This window comes from Dermacentor andersoni, chromosome 1 (assembly GCF_023375885.2).
Source record: "Dermacentor andersoni chromosome 1, qqDerAnde1_hic_scaffold, whole genome shotgun sequence".
NCBI classification, from domain to species: Eukaryota; Metazoa; Arthropoda; class Arachnida; order Ixodida; family Ixodidae; genus Dermacentor; species Dermacentor andersoni.
This window is the reverse complement of record NC_092814.1, coordinates 296,151,236-296,177,895: the sequence shown is the minus strand read 5'-3', so window position 1 is coordinate 296,177,895 and position 26,660 is coordinate 296,151,236. Positions and strand designations below refer to the sequence as shown.

Genomic DNA, 26,660 nt, shown 5'->3' with positions numbered 1-26,660 from the left:
TCTGGATGTTTTGACCGCGGAGCATTGTGGCAACAACGGGACATTGCTTTCACAATCCGTTGTTCGATTCTCGGTGCTATAGGCTTAACGAGAGAGAATGGAAACCTTCTTTTGTAGTTCGTATACTTTTGCGTCGAGAGAATCTCACAACCTGCTTGAACGCTAGCACGGGCGTCATGCGAAGTGGTCGAACGCCAGAATGATCACAGAAAAGCGAAGTGTGATCGGTGTTGTACCCGCTACATGAAAAGAAAGGGATACGCGGACGTTTTCCACAAAAGAATTTTCCCTCACGAGTCACGACACTGGACTAAAGAACACGTCGCTACAGGTAATTGCAAAGAGCGAGTAACCAAGCGACTGCGACCTCGGATTAGTTTGACTTATTGACGCATTCCCACAGCAACGAAGGTACAGCGATGCGTTAACTTAACAGTTATTGCACATTCGGTTAGCGTATGTTTTTACATTTAGATGGTGCAGCAACAGTTCGCCCTTGCGTTAGAGTTCCACTCTTCTAAAAGCTTTATTTGCGCCACGTTCCGCAGCATATCTCAGCGTTAGCGTTGCGTCACATGCTAACAATCTCTTTACATTATCTTAAAGCTCGCTAATGTATTCGCTACAAGCGTCGAGGACCTGTCTTTAAGAAGTTCCGCAGCGTACCAGCTTTATTATTTCCGGCTCAAAACGACAATTCCTTTATTTGTTTCGTCTAGCAACTTACCCCGCCTAATTCATTTACAGCATATGACTGATGACTGATTTACGCACTGTTAAACGTTGATCAATTGAGTGTTGTTCGACTGGTGAAAGAAGTGATAAATGAAAAGAAAGAAAGAGAAAACCAAATCAGAATAATTGGAACCTGGTCCAGAGTGATCAATATAGTGCTTGGAACGCCGTTGTATTAAACGTTGCTCTCCTACTTCGACTTTTGAAGTCATCTATTTGAGCTTCCTAAGAAGTACACTCATTGATTGTTCACTTGACTTGGTTATTGGTTAATCTTAGGGCTGCACAACTAGGGGCCTGCGAATGTTCGAAATTTTGAATACGAATCGAGTAGTCTCTGCAATTCGATTCATATTCGATTCGATAATTCACTATTCGAAGTTGTCAAATACTCGTTTTGTTCGAATACTATAAGGTACAACAACGACGACAGTTTTCGCAGGCGCCAGGGAGAAAGACTGAAGCAAACGGATACTTGTCTGAATGATTCTGAAGCCGCAGAATCGCGCAGTTGCGCAGACTATTCAGTTCCTGAACAAACACGTGGAGGCGGTTACTCATGTGTAATAGTTATCAGCCGCTGAGTACACATGTCTCGTCTGAAGCCGCCAACAAATTCCATGTTAAAAAAAAGAATTCCGGGTTTTTATGTGCAAAAATCACGATCTGATTATGAAGAATTCCACACCGGGGTGCTCTAGATTAATTTTGACCAGGTGAGGTTCGTTAACGAGCCCCTAATGTACTGGTACATGAGCATTCTTGAATTCCGTCCATATGAAAATGCGGCCGCCATGGCCAGGATTGAACCCACGACCACGAGCTAAACAGCGCCACGACATAGCCACAGCACTGTCGTGTCGGTTGCGCTTCTCAGTTGACCGGCCAACGAGTTAACGGCATTTCGTATACCAAATAATGCAAGCAAGTCCTTTGCTGCCGAACAGACTCCGTGGATCTTTTTCTTTTTTAGTAATTGGAAATAATCGACATTTCATTTGATATACGAAGGCCGTTTATATGGACTAATTGTATTCAATTAGGTTTGAAACTCTCGATATTCGAACACCTCTACGTACAACAACGTCGATTGGAAAGGCTGTGGGTGGGGAAATTTCTGGGTTAATTTCGACTGCCAACGTGAATTGAAACAGAACAAGGAAGGGGGAACGAAAGGCTGAAACCTAAAGTGGCCGTGCAGCACAGCCAACTGAGCGACTTTCGCGCTGATTCAAAAAACTCCACGAAAATGAAACAGATAACGGGATATGGGTGTACTCCTTCCTGCGCCCAATCAGCGCGTAAAGCATCAACCATTTGTACTGAGTGGTGTCAACTCCATGTAAAGCTACCATAAAGAATGAGTCTCACGCTGCCCCGTTATTTTTTTCTTACTTCACTGCAACTGGAAGAGCGAATCCGGGCGCTTTTTCGCTGTTGTTCTCACGGCTCTTATGCTCTCGTGAAGGCTTTGGCTCAGTTCTTTTTCTAAAAGGTCCTCCGCGAAGGACTCTAGATGCGATTGGTAAAATCGCTTGCGTCCTCGAAGCGCTATGAACACTTGTCATGGGCGGTGGATGGTCCGGATATTACACTGCCTGAGGGCGCAGAAAACTCGTGTCCTATCTCTCGACGCCAAGCCTGCAAGAGTGTGCCTGAGCCAAGCTGCTCCCGCGCCAACCTCCACAATTGCATTTTCTTTCTCTTCCAGCTCGACCTTCAGAAACAAAGCAAAACGCGAACTGAAGTGGCGGCGAAAGAAAACGGTGCGACTTCCTCGTTGCTGAGATGAGTGTTTGCGTTTCCCCTAAAATTATACCTCGGGTCGCGAGAAACAGCCACGCCGCGGCGGCTGAGAAAAATAAGCAAACGCGAAAACCGACACCCCGCTCTGCAATAGCTATCGCGGCTGGGGACCTCTAAATAAAAGCGAAGCAGCTAGAGGTCATCGCGACCACATGGTTGAAAAATAAACCCCCATTTCAGCTCCGATGTTCAAAAGAAACACATCAGACGGAAGCTGAAGCCTACACGCCTGCAGGGAAAAAGAAAAAAAAAGCTTTTGAATTTCTCGTCTCGCATTTTTATTGCCGTGACGCCTTTTTCCTTCTTTTTTTCTCTTTTTCACTTCTTTTTTGCTTGTGGATTGTTTCTGAGACATTTGAGATAACGCTCTAGGCCATGATTATACTGACGTGCATCTTTCGGAGAAGCAGCAAATCAACGAGCCTGTTTGCTATACAGGCGTTTCTGCAAACAAAGAAAACGAGAAAAAGGATCCAGTAACCATTCTACAAAAGCACGTGGTAAAAATATGCAAGTCGGCAACGTGCTCGCGAGCATCCACCTTATTCCTATGCTATTTAGAATATCGACACAATATCGGCTAAATACTGAGCGGTGCGGATAAAGGTCAAGAGGAGGCTTTACATCCGGCCCCAAATCTCATTCATTTCTCCTACTGGCGTCTAACACACCTGAAATCTGCAATAAAAAATTTCATAGGAAGCCAACAAACAAACTCATCAAGGACTACACAGGGGAAATTACTTGCACTTACTAATTCAAATAAGGAAATTATAAATTTTTTGAACTGAAAGTGGATGAAAAAACAACTTGCCGCCGGTGGGGAACGATCCCACGTCTTCGCATTACGCGTGCGATGCTCTACCAATTCAGCTACCACGGCGCCGTCTTCCCCTCCACTTTCTGGGGTATTTATGCGTTAGTGCTAGAACTAATCCTGGGAGTGTAAGCCAGCGCCACCACTCACAAACCTTGGCGGCGGATGTGGAATATCCTATCTGCCACAGACGTCACGTGTACGTGATCTTTTTTGAGTGAAGGCAACAAATCCACACGTGTTACCTGAAGCCGTCAATGTCACCGGATTCGAGACCTTCGTTATGTAATGAACGAGAAGAAAGGGGTTAACCGAGGGGCCCGATTTTTACTAATTATATCATAAGAAGCCAACAAACAAAGACACCAAGGACAACACAGGGGAAATTACTTGTAATTACTACTTGAAAGTACTAACGAAATTACTAACTAAAGATGGCGCTGCGGTAGCTCAATTGGTCTAGTTTGCGGTCTGCGGTAGCTCAATTGGACTAGTTTTGAAGTGAGGGAAGCTCGCAGTAAAATTGAGTATGAAGAACGGCTGAGGAATATGGAAGAAAGTTAATGGGCTGGGAGAGTGTTCAGGTATCTGTACAGGCAAAACATTGATTCACAGTGGAGGAAAAGAACTAGAAAGCTTACCAGCAAGTATGCGGCCTGTGGGGTGGGCAACACAGCAACAAGGAAGGTCAAGCGGAAAGTCAGAGAGGCTGAATTAATCTCATGGGTGGCGGCAATGGAAAAGAAACCTGCCATGAGTAACTACTTAAGAGGAAAAAACGAAATCAGGAAAGAAACCATTTATGATAACTCAAAGGGAAGCTCATTACTTTTCGAAGCGAGATCGGGATGCCTTCGAACACGCACCTATAAAGCGAGATATAAGAAGGAAGAAGAAGCATGTGCTTGCTGCGGTAAAGCTAGGGAAACGACGGAGCATATTTTATTAGAATGTGAAGACGTCTACCCAGCGGTCGATTTAGGCACCACTGGCCTCCTTGAAGCCCTTGGGTTCAGCGGGAGCAGTGGTAAAGCAAACAGGTCCGCAATAGACATTAGTAAGAGGCGATTGGAAGATTGGTGGAAGAAAAGTAGGGAAACGACAAAAGACGGAGACGTACAAAAGCACAATTCGCAATAGGGGATCAGAAAGTTTGGACGCGGTAGTTCATAGTGTTTTTTTTTTCTTTTTTCATTGGTTAACCTAGGTAGGATATTAGGCAGCATAGTAGCAAGAGCTTGGTGGCGCAACCCACCGCCCCGTTCCAAAGGGGACGCTCATAACATCCATCCATCCATTCATGGTAGAGCATCGCACGCCTAATGCGAAAACGTGGGATCGTTCCCCCCCCCCCTCCCCGCGGCAAGTTGTTTTTCATCCACTTTCAATCCCATTAATTTATAATTTCTTTATTTCAATTAGTAAGTATAAGTAATTTCCAGTTTGTCGTCCTTGGTTTCTATGTTTGTTTGCGTCTGATGATATGATTAGTAAAAATCGGGCCCCTCGGTTAACCCCTTTCTTCTCCTTCTCGTTCAATCAAGAAATAGTGTTACGACTCGCCTCCGGGACGAACACTCATGTAACGCGGCCAAAGACAACGCCATGTTCTTCAACTAAATTGCTCAGACAACGAAGACGTTTCGGAGAGTTGAAGACGCTGAAAGCCCCATGTTTCCCGCAGCGAACATGGACAAGCGTGCCGGCGCGCATAGGCGTCTGTGTGTTGCGTTTTGGGCTCCAGCGTGAAACCTCCCTTTCTAGCTGCGTGTCGGAGAGCAAGCGACGTCAGACACAGGAAGGCGCCTGCGTGGTCGGTATGGGCAACCAGCGCTGGCCTGGAGGTGCGACGGCAGCTTGAGTGTGCAGGCGAAATATGCTGACATTATCCGATAGAGAGGCCACGAAAATGGCACGGCATTTTGGGTGATTACAGACGCGAGCCTGTGTAAACGTTCACTTTAGCTCCATGCGTTCAGCCAAGCTCTGGCCATACCCATGCGCGTTGTAGAAGCGCGACGCTCATACGTTCTAGCACGCCAGTTCTGAGCCCAGCCAGAACCTGGGCATATGTACCTCAAGATGAGCGGTGAAATTGACGACGCCAGACGGCAGCATGTGCTGCTGAAAACTGCTTCCGCTGCTCGCTGTAGGCCGTGTGTTATGGCGCTGCTGTTGGCGCGCGAAGTTTCAGAGCTGGTTGCCCTGACGACCGAGCAGCAGCTGCGACAGGCAGCTCGTGCGGCAGCTGACGCTAGCCTCCTCCTACAGAACGAGGGTTTTCCCGGGAGGGTATAAAAGCAAGGAGTCTTCGCCTTTCGTGCCCGAGCAGCTTGTTGAGCGGATCGCTCTTTACGTAACGATGTAAATAAACGCCTCGTCTTCCGTTCTACGTTGCCTTGTAAGTGCCTTGGCCCTCTCTGCTTATCTACTCTGTCAGGTTCCAGGCCGCAGAGCCAAAGCCCCTTGCAGCAACAGCTAACCTAGTAAATATTTATAGCGTGAAAAACGAGGGTATGACCTATTAGTACATGCGAGATGAAACATTCACGTTGTCAGAGCTATGTGGCCAGCACAATTGACAATTAATAATTTAATTTAACGTGACCTTGCGGCAGAAAGGATGTTCTACATCCGCCGCCATGGTCTGTGAATGGTAGCGCTGGCTAACACTCCCAGGGTTCTACTAGGAAACATAAATACCCAAGAAAGTGAAACGACGCCACGGTAGCACAATTGGTAGAGCATCGCACGCGAAATGAGAAGGTTGTGGGATCGTTCCCCACCTGCGGGAATTTGTTTTTTCATCCACTTTCATTTCGCCACGGTAGCACAATTGGTAGAGCATCGCACGCGAAATGAGAAGGTTGTGGGATCGTTCCCCACCTGCGGGAATTTGTTTTTTCATCCACTTTCATTTCGATTAATCTATTGTTTCTTTATTTCATTTATTAAGCACAAGTAATTTCCCCTACGTTGTCCTTGGTGTCAGTGTTCGTTGGCTTCTTATGATATGACTAATAAAATTCGGGCCTCTCGGTTAACCCCCTTTCTTCTCGTCTAATCTTATTGTGCCACCTAATTTTCTGCCGTCCTCAACTGCGCGTCCCTTCCCTTGGCACCCATTCTGTAACTATAATTGCGTAATGCGTGGGGTTACCTATCCTATGCATTACATGGCCTGCCGACCTCCACTTCTTTCTCTTAATGTCAAGTAGGATATCGGCTATCGCCGTTTGCTCTCTTATCCACACCGCTCCCTTCCTGTCTCTTAATGTTACGCCTAACAATTATCGGTCCATCGTTCTTTGCGCGGTCCTTAACTTGTTCTCGAGCTTCTTTGTTAACCTCGAAGTTTCTGCCCCATATGTTAGCACCGATAGAACGGACTGATTGTACACTTTTCTTTCCATTAACAGTGGTAAGCTGCCAGTCAGGATTTGGTAATGCCTACTGTATGCACTCCAACCCATATTTAGTCTGTCAACTTTCTTCTCATGCTCAGGGTCACCTGTGAGTCATTAACCTAGGTAAACTGATTCTAGAAGCTGACTGACGATCAGGAGTTCTTGTTGCCTTGCCAGGATATTAAGCAGTGTCTTCGGCATATTAATCTTCAACCGTACTCTTACAATTCCTTGGTTAAGGTCCACCATCATTTGTTGCAATTCATCCCCAGTGTTGCTGGATAGGGCAATGTCATCTGCAGAGTGAAAGTCATTGAAACATTCGCCGTTGATACTCACTCCTAAGCCTTTCCAGTCTCATAGCTTCAACACTTCTTCTAAGCATGCAGTCAATAGTGTTGGGGAGATCGGGTCTCCTTGCTTGACCCCTTTCTTCATAGGTAAATTTCAACTTTTCTTGCGGAGAACCAACCCTATCGAAAAATCCATATGCCGCATAACTCCCACATGCAATAATCTGTTATAAACATATAAGATCCCACAGAAAAACCCGTTTTTCCTATATGTCAAATGATGTTATTAGATATCGGAGTTATGGGTTTACGGGTTATAGGTTTGTGGAATACAGGATTTTTTCAGTAGGGATGGTAGCTGTGGAATCTTTCTAGGTATTTCCCGAGCTGTTCACGTATGCCTCCTGTGCTCCTTGATTACGCAATGACTCCATGAATGCTGATAATTCTATCAAATGCATTTTCATTATCTATGAAAGCCATATGGAGAGGTTGAGTGTACTCCGCACATTTCTCGATTACCTGATTGATGACATGGAGGCGATCCATCGTAGAATATCCCTTCCGGATGCCAGCCTGTTCTCTTGGTTCATTGAAGTGTTGCCCTGATTCTATCGGAAATTATCCTGTTAATATTTTATAAAATATTGAAAGCAAACTAGTGCACCTATAATTTTTCAAATATTTAACGTCGCTCTTCTTATGGATGAGTATCATGTAGGCGTTCTTCCAGCTCTCTGGCGCACTTGTTGTCGTGAGTCCACTTTTATCGATAAACAATTAACTAGGCCCTAGTAGACGCCGTCGAAATACATGACGTCACGGCTTTCTGGTGCGGGAACTTGAATGCGGCGGCGCCACTCGTCTTGCTGGGCACCTATCATGGGACTTCCGGTGAGGTGCCTAGATTAAATCTGCAGTTTCGCTCACCGGCAGGTATAGCAGCACGCTGTTGCAGCTAGTGCGAAAGATATCAACAACATTGCTTACTTTCATGAAACTACAAACACGCAGTTACATCGACCAATTAAAATTATTGCATACAGAAAGGAAATTATTTTCATGCTCTGATATGCATTTAGATGCTGTTCTAAACTGGAATTTTCGTAAAACTGCCAGTGAGGCAAAGGCGGGATTTTGATGCTGTTGCCTGGAAATCAGGGAGAAATTTTAGCGAATGGTAAAGCAGGACAGTCAGTAAATATATTTATATCTTACCTCTTGCGGGGGAACATCGAAAGATACTGTACGTAGATCCACCTTGCAGTAGGTGTCTATGCACGGTATGATGAAGAAGAGACCTGCGAGATAGAGGAAAGAAGCACCCGTTTAGTCTTCACCGTAGAAGCGAAATGCTGACACTCAAAATGAGGGGTGCCACCTTGATTTTTGTGTCAGAAGTTTACCTGCGCAGCTGGTGTTGGCAATGTCACAAGTATCCTAGGTCACGAGCAAAACAACAACTTTTGTGCCGGGATCCGGTCAAGATCAACAAGAACCAAGCGTTCACGTTTGATGAGCTCTTCGAGCAAGCAAAGGGCAATGCGCATGTGTTTCAGAACACCACCAATGACATGCTAAAGACGCTGCTTGGCGGGTGCAATTGTCCTGTATTCAGGTACATTGCGCCGGTCGCCGGCAAAATGTTCTCAATTGTGGGCTACGAAGAATGCCCCGGAGTCGTCTCCCTCCCGACCAGCGTGTCGTACCATCGTGTCCGCAAGTTCCGGTCAGATGGCCAGACATACAACATAGCTGTCGCCTATAAATTCTACACTGAGGTTGTCAAAGACACGCTGTGCCCCAACGGGCCGTCGCTCGCTGTGTGGGACGACCAGACAAAGAGCAGTGTCATATCAAACCTTAGCATGCACAAGGTGCAGGCGGCTGGCTTCCCCTTCGAGCTGCTCTTTAAAGGAAACACGAATCGGACGCAGTATGCCACCGACTCTAATGCTGAGTCATCGTGGTTGCACACCATCTTCTAGGCCTACCTCACACAGGTGGAGAGCGTGTCAAGCAGGTGCAAGAAAGTTCACGTCTTGCAGATGAGCTCTGTTAAGTTTGCTCACTCGGAGCGCGCAGCTGCGGTTCATAGGAGAGTAGTTGGAGATGGTAAAAACGTAGGAGTTAGTGGCACATGCCCGCTCTGGTGGATTGGCCAAGAATAGGGTCGTGCAATGTAATATAAGAAATAGGAAATGGGGAAGAATTCAAACAAAACTAGGTAGTGAGCAGGCCAGAATCAAGAGATAAACTGTAGACAATGATCTCATGAAAATAAAGTATTAAACAAAAGCAAGAGCACAGCTGCAGTATTTACTGTAATATAGGTCGAACACGAATATAGGTCAATCCCTATGTTTTGAACTCGCCGAGATATAAAAAAAAGTAATTTGACTGTAGATCGACCCATATCTCTTTAGAAAAAACAAAACGTGCAACAAGACACGCCTTTATTTACCGTAAGCTCAGCGACTAAATTTAGCTGGTCGATGACACAAGCTACATTGTTGTTGTTCTTCTCCTCAGTGGTTGCGGCGCATACCCACAGAGAGGTATTGGCCATGAATCGGGTGGTTAAATTAGGTATATAACAACAAGATAATTGACAATTTGAACGTTGGAGTGCAGAAAGAAAAAGCAATAAGAAGAAAACCGTGAATAAAGCAAGTAAGAATAGATGAATAGATGAATAGATAATTAATTAAAGGAATGAATAAATAAACAAATAAGGAAAGGAAACTATGGTGGGTAGGGGAAGGATAAATCTAACATGGTAATCTATTAGTTTCAGTCAGGCAATTTTGGAGTGCCAAGCAGACATTTCTATGGCTGAACCCAATAATGGACCCTCCAATAGATGAGGTCACCGGCACAGATAAATCTAGGCCAATATTGCGAAGCGGGATTTCCAGTAGCCTTTTTTTCTTATTACAGAAAAACACCTAAATGACAACAAGAATGGTTTATTCTTTCGCTTCGCCACAGAATGAGCATAATGGTGAGGGGACCAGACCAGACCTGTGTAGATATGAGTTTAACGTACACGGTACACGGCAGCCCCGCCTCGTGATGCACAGTTCAAATTTTCTTGCTTTGAAAAATCTCTTTATCAAGACTTTAGAAGATGTCGGTAATCCATAGAGTTAGTTAATGCGGCGCCCGACACTGCCTGCATAATGACACCCCTGCGAAATTTAGCATCAGTGACATGAGCAGTCAAAGTACAATACGGGAGAACCAGGCGTCATATCGATGCCTTGGCTAGAGAATCTGCAATTTCATTTGTAATTAGTCCTTTATGGCCAGGCCCCCAAATTCAACAGACAGTTCTCAAGCACTCAGGTAACAATTAATGAAACGTCCTCATTACGCGAGAGTCATGAGAAGCAGTAAGGGATGAGCACAATGATAATGAATCAGTGACTATCACGGCTGGCGTAATTAAGGGCATAATTTGCGCAGAGCCAGCACCACTGCTATGAATTTGGCTAAATAGAGGGGTATAAAATCTGGCCGCTTAATAGAAAATGTCCAATCAAGAATCGGAGAAAATATACCTAAATCTGACTTTTCTTAACATCGCAAAGCATTTGTCATAATTACGATGTTTGTTTGAAGGTTTTGCAGATGATCTTGCAATAGGCTGTCTAAAATACTGATATGGAAGTAATTTTCATTATTAGGAAAAATGCCATCAAATTGAATATCCGTGGTAACAGCTCTATTGGGAACCGGAAGTACATCGCATATGCGCATGTCCAAAGGGTCAAGTAATTTTTGCACGAATGTAATTTGCCGAGTATGTAACCGCGGCCAGATGACACCAAAAAACAACGCAGGCTGGGAAATAAATATTGTTTGAGAACGTCGCTGCAGTGATTCCTAAATTTTCAAGAACGTCTACACTTTTAAAAGGCGGAACCAGCACGAAACAGGAGGAACACGGGATTCTAGATAAATATCAGAATTTGCAACAAATTTATGAAGCCTGAAACACAAACGTAATGCTTCTCTTTCTAAGAGGATCAGAGGGCGGGACTGGTAGGCTAGAGCTCCAGTGTGGAGTACGCAGCCAAATTCTAATGCAAGACCAAATTACATACGATATATTGCGACCCGGTACGCAATAACTCTAGCGCCCGCCACCAGCACTGCAACTGACGTTGCCAATTTTTTACTACACGATGTTATTCTACACCCCAGCGCCCCTCGTCAAGCGCTCACAGATCGAGGCCGCGCATTTTTATCCCGTGTAATCGACAATTTTTTGCTCTCCTCCTCAACGCAGCACAAGTTGACCACTTCCTACCATCCCCAAACAAATGGCCTCACCGAATGCCCAAATCGCACCCTCACAGACATGCTCTCAATGTATGTTTCATCAGACCACCGTGACTGGGACCTCGCGCTACCTTACGTAACCTTCGCCTACAATTCGTCGCGCCAAGACACCGCCGGTTATTCACCTTCTTATATGCTCTTTGGCCGTGAACTGACGTTACCACTGGACCCACTACTTCCGGCTGCTACAGCGCCGCCAAGCGAATATGCACGTGGTGCCATCGCTCGTGTCGATCACGCGCGTAAGATCGCCCTCGCTAAGCTGTCGGCCTCGCAAGCGACCCAGAAACGCCTTTATGATAGACTGCATCACGACGTCCGTTTCTGACCCGGTGCCTTAGTTCTACTATGGTGTCCTTTCCGTCGTGTTGGCTTGTCAGAGATTTTATCTCGGTACGCATCCCCTAACTACATCGTCCGCCAGGTCACGGACGTCACCTACGAGATTGTTCCCTTTTCGCCGACTGTGCCACCTACGATCGCTCCCAGGGACATAGTTCACGTCAGCCGACATAAAGCGTACCGCCTTCTCTCTAACATCACTGTTTAAAGTGCACCGAGACGGTTCTCCTACCGCTGGGAGTAATGTTACGAAGACAACTAATTCCGAGAGAGACATTCTGCTTGGAGCAGACGACGAAGTAGACGGGTCTGTTTGGTGTGCAGGCTGTCCACCATTTTGCTTGCTCCAGCGTCCATACCTCGTTGTAAATACACTGTAAATAGTCACGCGTCGTGTCATTCCACGTAACAATATTATTAGGAGTGTATCTTTTTCTCAATCCTATTCGGCGATTGCTCAGCCTACGCAATATGCCAATTGCACGGGTACCTTTTCCAGCCACATAATCGATGTGTGGGCGGCAGTTGAGGGAGGCGTCATGGATAATTCCAAGGTATTTAACAGGTACTACCTGTGGCATATCTTGAAGGTGGTAAGACAATGAGAGGTGCACTGGGTCATGTATCAGAAAGACGAGAATAGCACATCTGCTGGCATTAAGTAAAAACTGATTAACATCTAACCACCTCTACAGGGCACAAAGCTAAGCTTGCAGTCGTTAGTATAGCGTGTGGAGGTCGCTTGCAGATCCAAAAAACTCAATGTCGTTGGCATAAGCATTAGTAGTTACTTATTCATTACGGGGAAGTGTGCTCATGATAATATATAGAAAGTATACGGGAAAGGATTGAACCTTGCGGTACTCGTCTAGTTTTTCATACCTAGAAGAAGAAAAGCCACTTTTGTAGCAATAGAATTATCCTTCACCTAAAAATAAGTGAATCCACACTACTATATAACCCGGAACACCACAGGATGTTAGCAGATATATAAGTACAGTGCGCTCCACGGCATCGTATGCTTTAGCGATACCGAGCGTCAGTAAGGCAGCGTATTGCTTATGACGACGAGCGAGTTGTATTCGGCTTTCTAAGTCCACGTGAGCATGCCACATGGTGCAGCCTGCCCCTGAAACTGATCTGAGAGGGACTAAGAATTAAATTATTATTAACAAATTGCATGATACGAAGGTGAAGAAGACTCAATTATTTTACTACGTTAGACGTAAGCGATAAGGGCCTACTCTTCTCCAGTAGATACTCCTTGCCGGAACTAGCAGAGCCGTCGTCCTCATCGGATGCTTCGCAAGAGCCCTCGGCACCTTAAACGATGTCGACCTCGGTGCCGTCGAGTGCATTCGTTATGCAGGCTTTTTTTTTTTTTTTTTAACCCATTCCGAATAATTTCCAGAGTGGCATTTCAGCGGCCGCGACGGACGAACTCCGGTAGCTTAGGCCTGCAACATTAGGCCTGCAATGGACATTATATGAGCTGATTATTATTATTACTGCGACAGCCTTTACATGGACACTCCAAGCGAATTTTCACCGTCGCTGTCGGAGTCGCCATGGGGCTCCGCATATATTTAAGTATATGTATGCTATATGCTTATCCATGTCATGTCTGAGAGTTATATTGCTACACTAGTCGATCACTCAAGTTTCTCATATCCAGTGTTACGTTCGTGATTAAATTATTTCTTAGAATATTCAGAATAGCAACCCCGAAACAAATGTCATAAAACATAACGTTCACAGCGCATTATTTATAAATAAATAAATAAATAAATAAATAAATAAATAAATAATATCATTCACAGCGCATTCCATGTATTTTAAATACTTACAGACTAATTAAATATTAAAATTGCAATAAATATCATTGTACAGACCTGAAAATGATGTAGCTTTACTTGGCTCTTTACGGACAGCGTGTTGGTGGGTGTGCGACGCCATTACAGGCCCTACACGGCTTATTACGGCTTTCAAGGAGGAAGAGGAAATAAAAAGAGAAGCTAGGGATGTTAACAGAAATGCGTCTGCTTGGATGCCAGAAATGTTACTGCATCCCTGTAGGTCGCATCCGCAAATGTTTACAATACCATCCGAGAAGTTCAAGCGCAACTCTTAACCTTCCTCTCGCGGTCAGTGCATCGCTCTATGAACGAAACTGGCAATTATTATTATTATTATTATTATTATTATTATTATTATTATTACGAGGTAGATGGGTACTCGTGGTAATGAACAGCCATGAAGTGCCGTCTGAAGCGTCATCTTCATCGGGGCGAGTCCTCATGCGCTATAATGATCAGCGCCGAACATGAGCATGTGCCTCCAGCCACGAGCGAACAGAACGCGCTCTCGATCACCGACCGGGCTGCACGCCGCATCTGCAGCTCCGCTTGCCTCTTTGTTCCTCGCCTTCGGCCCGTCGCGTCATGTACCAAGATCTACCTGTCCCTCCGGGGCTCCGGAAACTGCATCGACTCTCTCTCGCGGTCTCGAAGGACAGGATTTGGCGATTGCCGTACCGGGGCAGCGAGCTGGCCCACAACTTCAAGGACTCGCTGGGTAGCTCCTGCCGCGCCGTCATGATCGCGGCAGCGACGCCTTCGAAGCTGAGCTACATAGAAGCGTGCAACAGCCTGAAGTACGCTGAGTGGGCCATGAAGATTAAGCTCCAGCCACGAAAGAATGCGCTGATTGTGAACGTGCACATTTCCGTGTACAGTGCGCTCAGTGAGGCGTACAAGGAGGAGGCGGGATGTCTTCACCGTAAGCTTGAGAAGGCGGAAGCGGAAAATACCACACCCGAAGCTGAGGTGGGGGACTCCAAGGACGGTCTGGCACTGACGACAGCCAGCCGAAGTGGCCTGCTGCGAGTTCAGGAGACCGGCTGTGGTGATAGTGGTCAAGCGAGATGCAACAACGCCACGCCCAAAACTCCATTCCTGTCGGCCAGCGCGGATATGGACTCGCCCTACTACGACGGCAGGATGGTCTACTACGTCGACGCAGCCCAAAATATATATAGAGTGCGCTCGAAGATGACCGGCCAGATCTGCGGCAACGAGACTGTGTTCAATCCCAGCCTGCCCAAGGAGAACGGCAAACAGCAGGTGGTCAACACCGTTAAGCTGGTGCCAGGCTGTACTGAGGCCATTGGAAAGTTGCGATTGGCTCGGCAACTCGTTGCCAAGGAAAAGCTCGAAGCTCTAGACAATGAGCGAAGGCGCAACTGTGAATGCAGCAAAGACCTTCTTGCAGAAGCCTCGGTGGCTGCTTCCTTGGAGCCCGTGCAAACAGTTACAGCTCCGATGGGGCCGCTCGTCGAGCAAGCCGATACTGAGTGCGAGCAGCAAATGCTCGGCCAGCTTGACGAGCTCCTGGGCCAGAAGTGCAACACGTCGGAGGGCTTCAGCAAACTCAGATTTCCTCACTTGCGCTGCCTCTACGTCATTCTGGAGCTGCGCAACTGCTGCAGCACGTACCCCCGCGATGCTAACGCAGCCATTGCCAAAAAGGCAAACGGTCCTGTTGTCACATGGGCTGGCGAGACGGAGGCCGTGGTGGATGGTCCGTTAGACCTGGCGAGTCTGTTACAAGCTCCTGACTGGCGGCTGCCCACCACGGTGGGGCGAAATAAGTCTACTGTTTTACCGTCCGGCAACCTTGGATATTCGTTTGGAGACTACATAGATGAGGCAACCTTCGTCCGATTCCCAAGTTGTTTCCCGCATCCACACCGGCACAGGCGCAATGGGATTGCGGGCATGGTCGTCGCGTCTGCAACGCCTCTCGCACCATCCTGGAGCCCGATTCAGTCGAACGCGGGAAATGACACGTTCGTGAGCGACACTCCAAGGTTGCCAGTGTTTGAGCCAATGTTATCCCCGCTGTCAGGCACGCCGAAGGTGTGACGTCGACGCAGCGAAGGAGTCTCAGCACATCTAGCCTTCCCCGGCCGATGTCAGCTGCGACTCCGACTTCTCGGCCCACCTTCCTTTTGTCCAACAGGGGCCAGCAACAGTTAGCCGCTCGTTTCCGCTAGCCCCAAAACAGGCACATTCAGTGAGGCACTCCTCAAGGCGTGGTAAACGCAGCCAATTCTCGCCTGACTGCGGCATGGCTTGTGTTTTAGCAGTGGTCAGAACAGTTATTCCATTTTTGGACGCTTTTAGTCTACTGATATTACTGGGTGTTCGGCTGAAGGGCAGTGAAGTCTTTGCAGGGAAAGCGACGATCTCTGTCCACTGATTACCGCTGCGTGCCTTAGAATACGGGTTCGCCAACACCCACGACTCTCTACGGTTTCCAACATACAGTAAACTTTTCCACATGCAAGCGTCTAAGTGATAGTATCTAAGTGCTTGTATTTAAGAGCTAGTTTTCGTGTTAGTAACTACGTGCTGATAAAACTCTTCCTCCTCACATCCTACGAATGTGCAATGCGCAATTCTACGCACTCACAGTTGTCGCGATATTCGCGACCTATCACAACCTAGCGTAAACTACAATGGGGCTGCGAGCGCTGTGAGCGCTGCGACCGTGACGTCATAGAAAAGACTTGCAGCTGCCGTTTTCTGAAGTCTGAGCGGCGCTCGCGTGCTACCTACGGTGCTTTCTGTTTATTCACTTTCGTGCTCTATTCTAGTAAACTTATGACGGCCATTTCAAATATGTTCTTAAGTTTTCGTTTGTCTAAATATAAATGAAAGGAATATTTCCTACAAAAAAAAAAAAGTAGTGAAAGGCCGCGTTACACTGCCGGCCGACGAGCTCAGTCTAGCACAGTGCTGGCTTTAAGAAAAAATTGGGGTTTTACGTGCCAGAACTGAGTATGAGGCACGCCGTAGTGGGGAACTCCGAAAATTGGGACCCCCTGGGGTTCTTAACCATGCACCTAAATCGAAGTAAATGGGAGTTTTTCGCATTTCGCCCTCATCAAAATGCGGCCGCCGTGGCCGGGATTCGATCCCGCGACCTTGTTCAGTGAGGGCTTTACTTGTCAAGTTCTACACTGAGCCGCAGCAGCTGACATGAATAATAAAAGCAAAAAAAGAGTCCTCAAAGCCTCCCTGCGAAAGTGGATGTCTAGCTGAAAATGGAGTTTGACTAATAAACAGTCACTATGTAAAACCATCACATTTGTCTTCAATTGTTTACCGCCTGTGTTACGCATTTCTAGCACTTTCTGGCTGAAAGCATTCCACATCTTTAGGTAGTAGTGCTGGCATGTGTCGTTGAGGAGGACGACCTAGAGCATCATACGCTCATTTCACACAGCGGCTCGTAATGTCTTACAAGAAGTGTGAGCCTTCTAGAAGTACAATTAATTAGCTTGCCACCTGTGCAGCATGCTTTCGCTTTTCATGTGTTAAAAGAGTGTAACATGCTGCCAAATTATAGTAGTGGGAGTAATGTCAGTTTTGACAGCAGGCCGCCGCCCGTAGCAGTGCTGCAACTACAATGAAATCAGTTGGCAGGCTAGTTATTTTAAATACGAAAGGCTAGGTACGTCATTCCCTAAGTCACAAGCATCCGTCGCCGCAGCATCTTGCGCAATAGGAATTTTTACCGGGAAACGTATGCGGGAAGGGCTACGTGCTTCACATTGTAATCAGAAACGTCTTATCCTAACTAATGTGGCTCGGATTATTGTTTTGAGCTTGTTCTTTATTGAAACATTCCCTATTCTGTACGTTGCATGCGTGAATTTAAAGAATGTATGCACTGTTCGCTTGACTTTGATGAGTGCTTGTAGCCTCTGCCTTACGGGGGTATGAGCGATTGTATTTTTTCTTGCTTATGGTACACTGGAGCGGCCCGCTGCTCTACCGCCTTGAGCAGTAGCGTGTACCTCGGGACCTAAATAAAGTTGTCTGTCTGTGTGTCTGTTATGGGTTAAAAAATTAAATTATGGGGTTTTACGTGCCAAAACCACTTTCTGATTATGAGGCACGCCGTAGTGAAAGGCTCTGGAAATTTCGACCACCTGGGGTTCTTTAACGTGCACCTAAATCTAAGTACACGGGTGTTTTCGCATTTCGCCTCCATCGAAATGCGGCCGCCGTGGCCGGGATTCGATCCCGCGACCTCGTGCTCAGCAGCCCAACACCATAGCCACTGAGCAACCACGGCGGGTGTCTGTTATGGGTGTATGAGCCAATGCAGATGAAAATTTCTCCTAACGGCAGGACACGAAAAACGCCGACATTCAAGAGACTAACATCTTCGCCGTAAACAGTGTAAACTGAGACACAGAACCCTTGATTAAAGAGACCCTATTGTTATAGCTAGGGTGCGTAAAGCGTGCAACAAACACTGGCTACATATGACTTCTAGATTCGCGTTGATACCCGCCGTGGTTGCTCAGTGGCTATGGTGTTGGGCTGCTGAGCACGAGGTCGCAGGATCGAATCCCGGCCACGGCGGCAGCGTTTCGATGGGGGCGAAATGCGAAAACATTCGTGTACTTAGATTTAAGTGCTCGTTAAAGAACCCCAGGTGGTCGAAATTTCGTGGTGAGTCCTCTACTACGGCGTGCCTGATAATCAGAAAGTGGTTTTGGCACGTAAAACCCCATAACTTTTATAGATTCGCATTGATTTTAACCCTATCAGAGCTCTTTGCGAACTATTGTATGTATATATATATATATATATATATATATATATATAGAGAGAGAGAGAGAGAGAGAGAGAGAATCCTGGAGAGGTATGCCTCTCCAGAATCCATGATGTGCATGTGTGATAAAGTCATGTGCAACATAGCCAACATACAAAAAACACGGCACTTCGTACTCAACTGAAGTGTCTCATTGAGGCCAGTGTCGCTGAGAAAACACAAAAGTGCCTTCATTGTGCTAAAGGCAAGGCAGTGCTAGTCCATGGGCGGACGACTTGTACTTCGTGGTATATTGCATTTCCGCCACGGAAACGTTCAGCAGCAATACGAGCGCTGACCTAACACTCTGTCAGCAGCGCTTTCTCTTTTAACTGGTTTCCAAAATTAGGCCATTCGTCGCCGCTTTTGAGCGACGGTAACTTGAAGTGACTATAGTTGAGGCTTCCACCTGTTTGCCGCGCACAAAATGGCACAGACCAGTATTTATTACATCTTCAGCGTTAAAAGTTGAACTTAATTCAGTGATTTACAGGTTTTTATTTCTTGGCGATCAGTTCTGACGGGTCTGTTACAAAGGACTAACTCACAGGCTCGGCCTAATGTTTAACGCGAGGTATGCCTTTAAGACCATATGTCTGCAGCCAGCAAGAAGTCTAAGCCTCATTCATTCATATGCCTTTAAAACTTACAGAAACAAACTAACTGCCGCGTTGAAAAAAGGCAAAGGCCTCCTACTATAACCACATGTTTTCTGACATCTGTCGACGGCGCCCAAACCAAGTTTGGAAAGCCATCAATCAGGCATTGAACCGCAAAGCGGGTCAGAATACATTAACGGAAATAACCATTAGCGGGACCAAACTTTCCGGTGTGCATCTAACCGAGCACTTCAGTGAGCACTTTGCTAATGCGGTGCAACCACTGGGAAGCATTCCTCATACTAACATTATTTACCATAATACGGATACAATTTTTCTCGCACCTACAGATGAAGCAGAAATAGTATGCACATTTCTTTCTCTAAAAACAGTAAAGCTGTCGATGTCGATGGATTTCAGGTAGAGGCGATTAAGCACGTAATTGACCTCCTTGCTCCTTGTCTAACCTACACGTTTAATCTAGTCTTTCAGTCTGGCTGTTTACCAAATCTCATGAAAATCTCAAAAGTTTCTGTTATATTTAAAAGTGGAGATATTAATGATGCTAATAATTACCGACCAATTTCTATAATTCCTGTATTCTCCAAGGGATTAGAGAAGATAATATTCTGCCGCGTAAATAGCTTCTTTAACAAACACAATATACTTTCGGAGTATCAGCACGGTTTTCGACGTGGTAAATCTACACAGACTGCACTGTTAGCTCAAAAAGAACTGATAATTAATAACATCGAAGAAAAAAAGCTTACGCTGGGCGTTTTCATTGACTATAGCAAAGCCTTCGATACCCTGAACCCTTACATTTTACTCGGGAAATTAAGTGCTTATGGGGTACGTGGTGTAGCTAATTCCCTATTTAGTTCGTATCTGTCTGAGAGAAAACAATGCGTCTCAATTGCTAACTGTTTTTAATCTTCTAAAACCATTTCTTGTGGCGTACCTCAAGGAAGCATTTTAGGACCAATGCTCTTCAATATCTACATAAATGATATTGTTAACATAAACAATGACGCAGTAATGTTTCGTTCGTTCTCTGTCCTCGCTTCACCGTTGGAACTTGAAGCTTCTCGGACGATGATCGGCAGTTGTTGATCAAACGCAGGCAGGAAGCGATGAGATCAGATGTACAAGAAATATTTATAGTTGAACTTTTCTATATACATGGCAGGTAAAACAAATACATTACAAACATGAACAATTGAGAAACAAAGTCTCACTCATCGACTGTCTCAATGACTGTTAGAGCCCAGACTCGTTTTAACGTACATAGTACGGAGGCTCACTGATCTATCAGCAATCCTGATTTCAGCCAAGTCTGAGGGACAGCATGTCGTCCCGATTTTTATAGCCCAAATATACAAAGAAAAAAAGGCGGTAGGGCCGTTAGCCCGTCCCACAGGTTCAGTTGCCAATCAGAGTCAACCGTTTGTTAAGCCACAACCCAGAGGGATGGGCTTACTCTTAAACATAAACATATTGGAAAACAAAGCTCTTTTCCTTTTTCCCCAAAACTCCGTTGCCCTCTCGTTTCTACGTAGTTAGTGACGGGCTCAGCAAAACACGCCAGGCCCGAACAAGTTATCGCTAGACCGCCTCAAATCCCAACGGCGTCTAGGCCGCAAATGTCTCGGAAGCAGGGGCATCGACACCACGTAGTGCCGCTGTACTCAAAGTTTGGCTTGTGGGAGACGGATGGCCCTGCTTGTCCTTCAAACTTATTGTCTACAAGACAAAGTTCTCCGAGTGCGTGTTTACAAGACGCCGCCGTCCGAATGCACTCTTCACGTGTACACCGCACCCCTACCGCGTGCACTGTAAGCTGACCTTCGACACCCCACAGGCAGTCGCACCCAACAACACGGCTGGCGATTGCGTTCCGGACGCGTAGAAGAATAGATTCCTTCTCCGTATATGCGGGACGGGGTCAAGTTTGCTAAGCCCTTCTTAACCTCGCCGGCGCCTCCAATTAGTCAGGCACTCGGGCGCCAGGCCCACGATACCGTGTACAGCTGTCCCTTTCAAGGCAGGTCGGTGCGGCTCGTGTGACCGTCGGCAGACTGCCAACGCCCTGCGCACAATACCGACTTTCCGGAATCGGCACTCGCCCGCCTGGCGCCTGCCGCGACGCGTCATCCAACACCGCGCGGTCCGTGACCCCACATAATACAGAAACGGTTGCCCCGCTGACATGGGGGGGGGGGGGAGTGAACCCCCCTCTCTATACACACCGCACGTGGCCGATTCGTGACACTTAAGAACACGAACAATCAGAGCGACCTTACAGACGCCTCATTCTGCTCTATGCGGATGACACTAGTATTTTTGTTTCTGGACAAGATCCAACTGAAATTGTTGCGAGAACTCAAAGTGTACTTTCAGATGTGCTGCAATGGTCTACAGCTAATGACCTACGAATAAATGCGAAAAAAATCAAAAGCTGTCTTTTTCAGATACCGAGGCACTGAAGTCAACGTGAACCAATCATTAACGCTTGAGGGAATACCCGTCGAAATAGTGGAGAAACAAACTTCTGGGCGTGACTTTTTCTGCTCATATGACATGGACGTGTCATGTTGCATCACTGACTAAATTGTTATCGCGTGCTGCTGGTGTTCTGTCACAATGTAGGCACTTTCTTCCAGAAAATGCTAAACTTCAGATTTATCATGCTCTGTTTTCTTCCCATATAAATTACTGCCTGTTAGTCTGGGGCACCACAACTTTTAGTAACATAAATACAATTCACCTATTGCAGAAAAGAGCACTTCGGTATATTGCAAACGTCCCGCGCAATAGTTCTACAGTTACATTGTTTACCCGCTATAAAATATTCAGTGTGAAACGCATGTTCGATTTTCGTTTAATGTATGCTTATTTCTTTTCAAACGAACAATTCAAAGTGTTAATAAAGATTTATCTAATATAAGCATGCGTTACACTGATTTACGCACCCGCAGCAGCGACCAGTGGCTTGTTCCTCGTTCCCGCACGACCTATTTTTTGCAGTCTCTTAGATTCACACTGCCGTCCCTACTTAAAAAATATGAACAGAAAGACGCCAACTTTTCCACGTTTACAAAAAAAAGAAATGCGTGAATTTTTCCTAACTCTTCTCTAATGTCTTTTGTACTGCCCGAACATGATCAAGTATGTTTATTACTCCTTGTTACGTTTATTTTCGTCATTTTATGATGTGTGTTCACGTGAACATTGAATATTTCAACTATAATGTACAACTGTTCTGGAGTGTACTTATATATTGACTTTATTTGTTCTATTGTTCCGTTGTATTTGCACAACCTCTTTTTAATTGTTTTTGAACTGCATTTTTTACTTGATTACTGTAAATTTGTTTTTAAACTTACAAATCGTAATACCGCTGTCATGTACGTGGGCCTTCAGGTATTTTCAAGTGGTCTTACTACCGCTTTTCGCCTAAGGGACCCCCAACTGTCGTTGGAAATAAAGATTTGATTGATTGATTGATTGATTGATTGATTGATTGATTGATTGATTGATTGATTGATTGATTGATTGATTGATTAGTATGGGACACACTGAAGACATCATCATTCACTGAAGAAGGTAGAAATCAAGTGAATTCATAGGAGGCTTGTGGTGTCTTCCCCATACGACGGGTCTACGAGGCGGTACTTAGTGCTGAACAAGGCGCTTTAATTTTCCTCTTGAAGGCAGCATAAGCTGCGCTCTAGTGCATCGAGTATACTCTAGGCACGCCATGGTGGCACCGTAAAGGACTGCTTCGTGGCCTCAATTGGAAGTTGTACTGAACGGATAAATTTCGTGAGCAATGCGTGCCTCGCCACGGCGACCTGTTGGTTGGTTGCGTTGTGGGAGGGGTGTGTCATATGGTCGAGTGAAGGCTGTAGTGGGCCATTATAACGCATCACACCGCTTTTAATGGTTTCGCTGTCGGTCTTAATCACGAACTTTTGCTTTGATTGCAGGGAGACTCGTACAAGAATCAGAAGAAAGGTAACCTATCGCAATTACAATTCCTTCATTCAAAGATGTAAGTTTTTACAGTTACAAATTACTTCCCCACGAAAGTATTTGACGAATCACTCAAAAGTAAATGAGTACTCTTGCGTTAGGTTCTTGCTAACTTTTTATAACATTGCAGAGATATCGTAAAAGGAGGAGCTGGCCTGACACATCCAGTGCTTATTCTGCAACCTTTCCTTCATTCCTTATTTTTACTAACATTTCCTTTCCTTTTAAAAAAAATGCGATTGGTAATTATTCCTCGTTTTTGTCGTGTAGATATCAGCAGCAACACGTAAAACTGCCGCGATGTCCGCGCTGAGACGTAGGGTAGCGTTGTAATGCACGGACATCTTGTACTCAACACTGTCGTTACTCAGCAGCTGGGTCTTCAATGAAGCACAGCGCCTAACTGTTGCTGGGACTCGAAAAAGATGCTCCCGGCTGGGCTAATGACTAGGTGTTAAAATTGTCTATATGTGATCTTCTGGTATTAACAACCTGAATGGCCGTTGCAGTCTAGGCATACCAACACCGGTTCAATTTATCAGTTAATATGTGATGAAACATAAACGTTAGGAAAGAAATATTGAGGTACCACATTTGCCTGTCTGAGGATGCGTCTCCACGAGGCGGCTGTGAGGCACGATCTCAGGCGTTCTACTGTGGTTGCCACCAACGTCAGTTTCCCAAAGCTGCGTCACCTGTTACAGCTAGTCTTGTCCATAAGGTAACGAATTACAAATAATTGGTTACTGAAAAAAGAGTAATTGGATTATAGTGAACCCTACCGACTAAAAATGCAATAGTTAAATTACAAGATTACCAAGAAATGCAGTACATTACAAGTAATGAAGTACATGTAATTTGTTGTGTACAAGTGTGCATACAGCGGTTGTTCTTCGGGTATTCGTGAAGTAGATACCATGTATGACGCGCAGCCGTGTTAATAGCCACAAATAATGCTTTTTCTGAGTGCCTTTTCCGGAGAAGCGACAAAGTAGTAACAAATTCATTCATACAAAATACGCGCCTAACTCTTCCTTTTAGGCATTCATACAGTACCCACATTTGATTAGACCAACTCACCAGGGCAATACGAAGCTTGACGAAAGCTTCGCTGGCGGTTCCCATCTTACACACGGATTTGTAATGTTGACACCATTTGTTCTGAATAAAATGCATTGTCTATCTTAACAAAAGTAATGTGGGAATGTTTGTTTTAATTGATAAATCACACAAAATTTCGCATGATGAATTTTGCAGGCACTTTTTTGTACAAAACTGATGAACAGACACGGCGCATCTCAGCATTGCAAGAGCAGTAGACTTTCTTCAACTCAAAATAATTTGCAATATTCAAGCCTCTAATTTTAGCGAGTCACGCGGTTTAGAAAACCAAACTGCTGTTTTGGCGTTAAAGCAAAGACCAGCTAAAATGTAGTCGGCCCTTCAGGAAGTACGGCTGGCACGCTCAATACTTTGAGCATGCAGGCAGCGAAGGAACGTGCGTGGCAGCCGAGTGAGCTGCAGGGAGTGGCGTCCTCGCCATGACGTCACTCGGGAGAGGGCGCCACTGCAAATTCTCTCCGCAGGCTAGGTGACTATTTGTCACCGCCCCGCTTCAAAGGGATGCAATAATAATAATAATAATAATAATAATAATAATAATAATAATAATAATAATAATAATAATAATAATAATAATAATAATAATAATAATAATAATATTTATTGTTGCCATCTTACAATAATCGTACATCAGAAGGCAGGCCCGTCAAAGCCAAGGAAGTGGCTTGCGTGACTTGGCCCGGCATGTCGGCAAACAAAGTCAAAATGGCAACATGTACAGAAATTAAAAGCTTGTGAAGTTTATCACACAACAATGAAACAGAAACTCAGCTGATATCAGTGACAAAAGAAATACAAGAAACAAGAAAAGAGGAATGTAGATTTATACATATCTTATAGTGCCTTCAACATTTTTTTCAATGTTCGTTTCGAAGTCGCAGTAAATATAATAATAATAATAATAATAATAATAATAATAATAATAATCCGTTGATAGTCAGAAGTGAACTACGCAAAGACACATCTTGGATTTCTCTTGTCAGCGCCGTAAAGGCATGTCTACAACAGTAAAAAATGGCACAGAAGTATTGGATAAATTTGGCGCACGTGTTTCTGCTGCTGCGTGGCTGTGAAAAGCGCGCATTGGAGCTGTGTCAGAACTGAACGTGGTGTATGCACATACGCGCTTAAGCTATGCGCGAGTTGTGCACCCGTGAGCAAAAGTAATGGGACCAGCGATTGCGCGATAACTCATTTCCCCTCTGTCTGCGAATGCCACTTGAAATAAAAGACTGCAGGCCAAACTTGGCATTACGAATTTTATAGTGCATTCGTCAGTTTCCGTTTATGCGTGTTAATTACGAAGAAATTCTGTTTTTTCGGCGACCCTATGGTCCGTACACTTTTCTTCACGGGTGTATACATGAGGACACATGGGCTTCTGTGCTTGCTGTGTTGCGCAATTTCTTCGCTTACGGGTAATTTTTTTTTTCAGTGATTATCGTTTACTAAGACAGCGCGCAAGTATTGTAAGCTTGGTAAAGCTACGAGAAAAGAAGCAGCATCGGCCACGATGCCATTTACTAAACATATATCAAACTTTTTTATAGATGAAGTTCGAATATAAAGAAACTAAGGTCATTGCTATATTAATGAAGAAGAAAGGGCCCAAATAAATGATGGCACGAGGAAGTTTAGATGGTTAAATTGTGTGCTGTTTTATTGTGAAGCAAGAGATTTTATGACGGTGTTACGGCAAAGAAAAAACAGTGGCGAACTTCGAAAACAGAAGGCTAGCGTGCCTACCGAGCCACACAGATCTTGGGGGGGAATTGAGCAGATACAAAAAGCTTCACGCAAAAAAAAATAAGAATAAATAAACACAAGAAGGATGCACCTAATACTTCCGGGGTGCTCTGGCGTTGCTTAAAACGAAAACAGCGAGCGACGGAGCAAACACAAACTAGAGTTAAAAGCGGTTAAAGGAGCGGAAGTTTTACGACCGGGGAGGCGTGGGCACCAGATGTGGTCAACGTCGTCATCCATAGTGGGTGGGAGAGGAGCCAAGGTTCGGGTTGATTAGCCTCGAATTCTGTCACTGCGCTGGTTATTGGGGGGGGGGGGGCAGGCGTGGGAATTCGGGATTACGGACTCTGGCCGGACAGGATCGCCGACCGTCTATAAACTGCGCGTTCGACAAACCTTCGCACGTATTGGCCGAACGCTCTTGGGAGTGAGAGCCTTCGTCCCGGTTTGGCAATGTGCAGTCACGCACGCTTCGTGTAGCTTCTGGCTGCTTACTCCGTCAGGATACCCTGACTCGCACTACCGGATAGTAGTGCAGGTATTATTTAGCAGAGCTTGAGAGGGGGGTGTTGGCAGGTCATGCAACGGCGGGGAGAGCACCATGCACCCAGTGCGCGCACAGCTGCGGGCGTGTCAGCGTCGCTGAGCTTGAGCGAGCCGGCTATTTAAAAAGTGAGGTTCACGAAGGCGTGCTCCAAACGCTGACGAAAGGAACTTTGTCAGATTGTTTTCACAGACTGGC

The 26,660-nt window shown here is 45.6% G+C and overlaps 1 protein-coding gene across 2 annotated transcripts in view; it reads right to left on the bottom strand.

Moving 5' to 3' along the window:
• The window catches only part of LOC126548600 (band 7 protein AGAP004871-like), a 499,956-nt gene that overhangs the window by 30,628 nt on the left and 442,668 nt on the right, over nt 1–26,660 (bottom strand). For both annotated transcript variants that reach the window (XM_050196857.3, XM_050196858.3), the window contains one exon: nt 8,277–8,359. In XM_050196857.3, the coding sequence (XP_050052814.1) occupies nt 8,277–8,359 (83 nt within the window). The remainder of the gene's footprint in view (nt 1–8,276; nt 8,360–26,660) is intronic.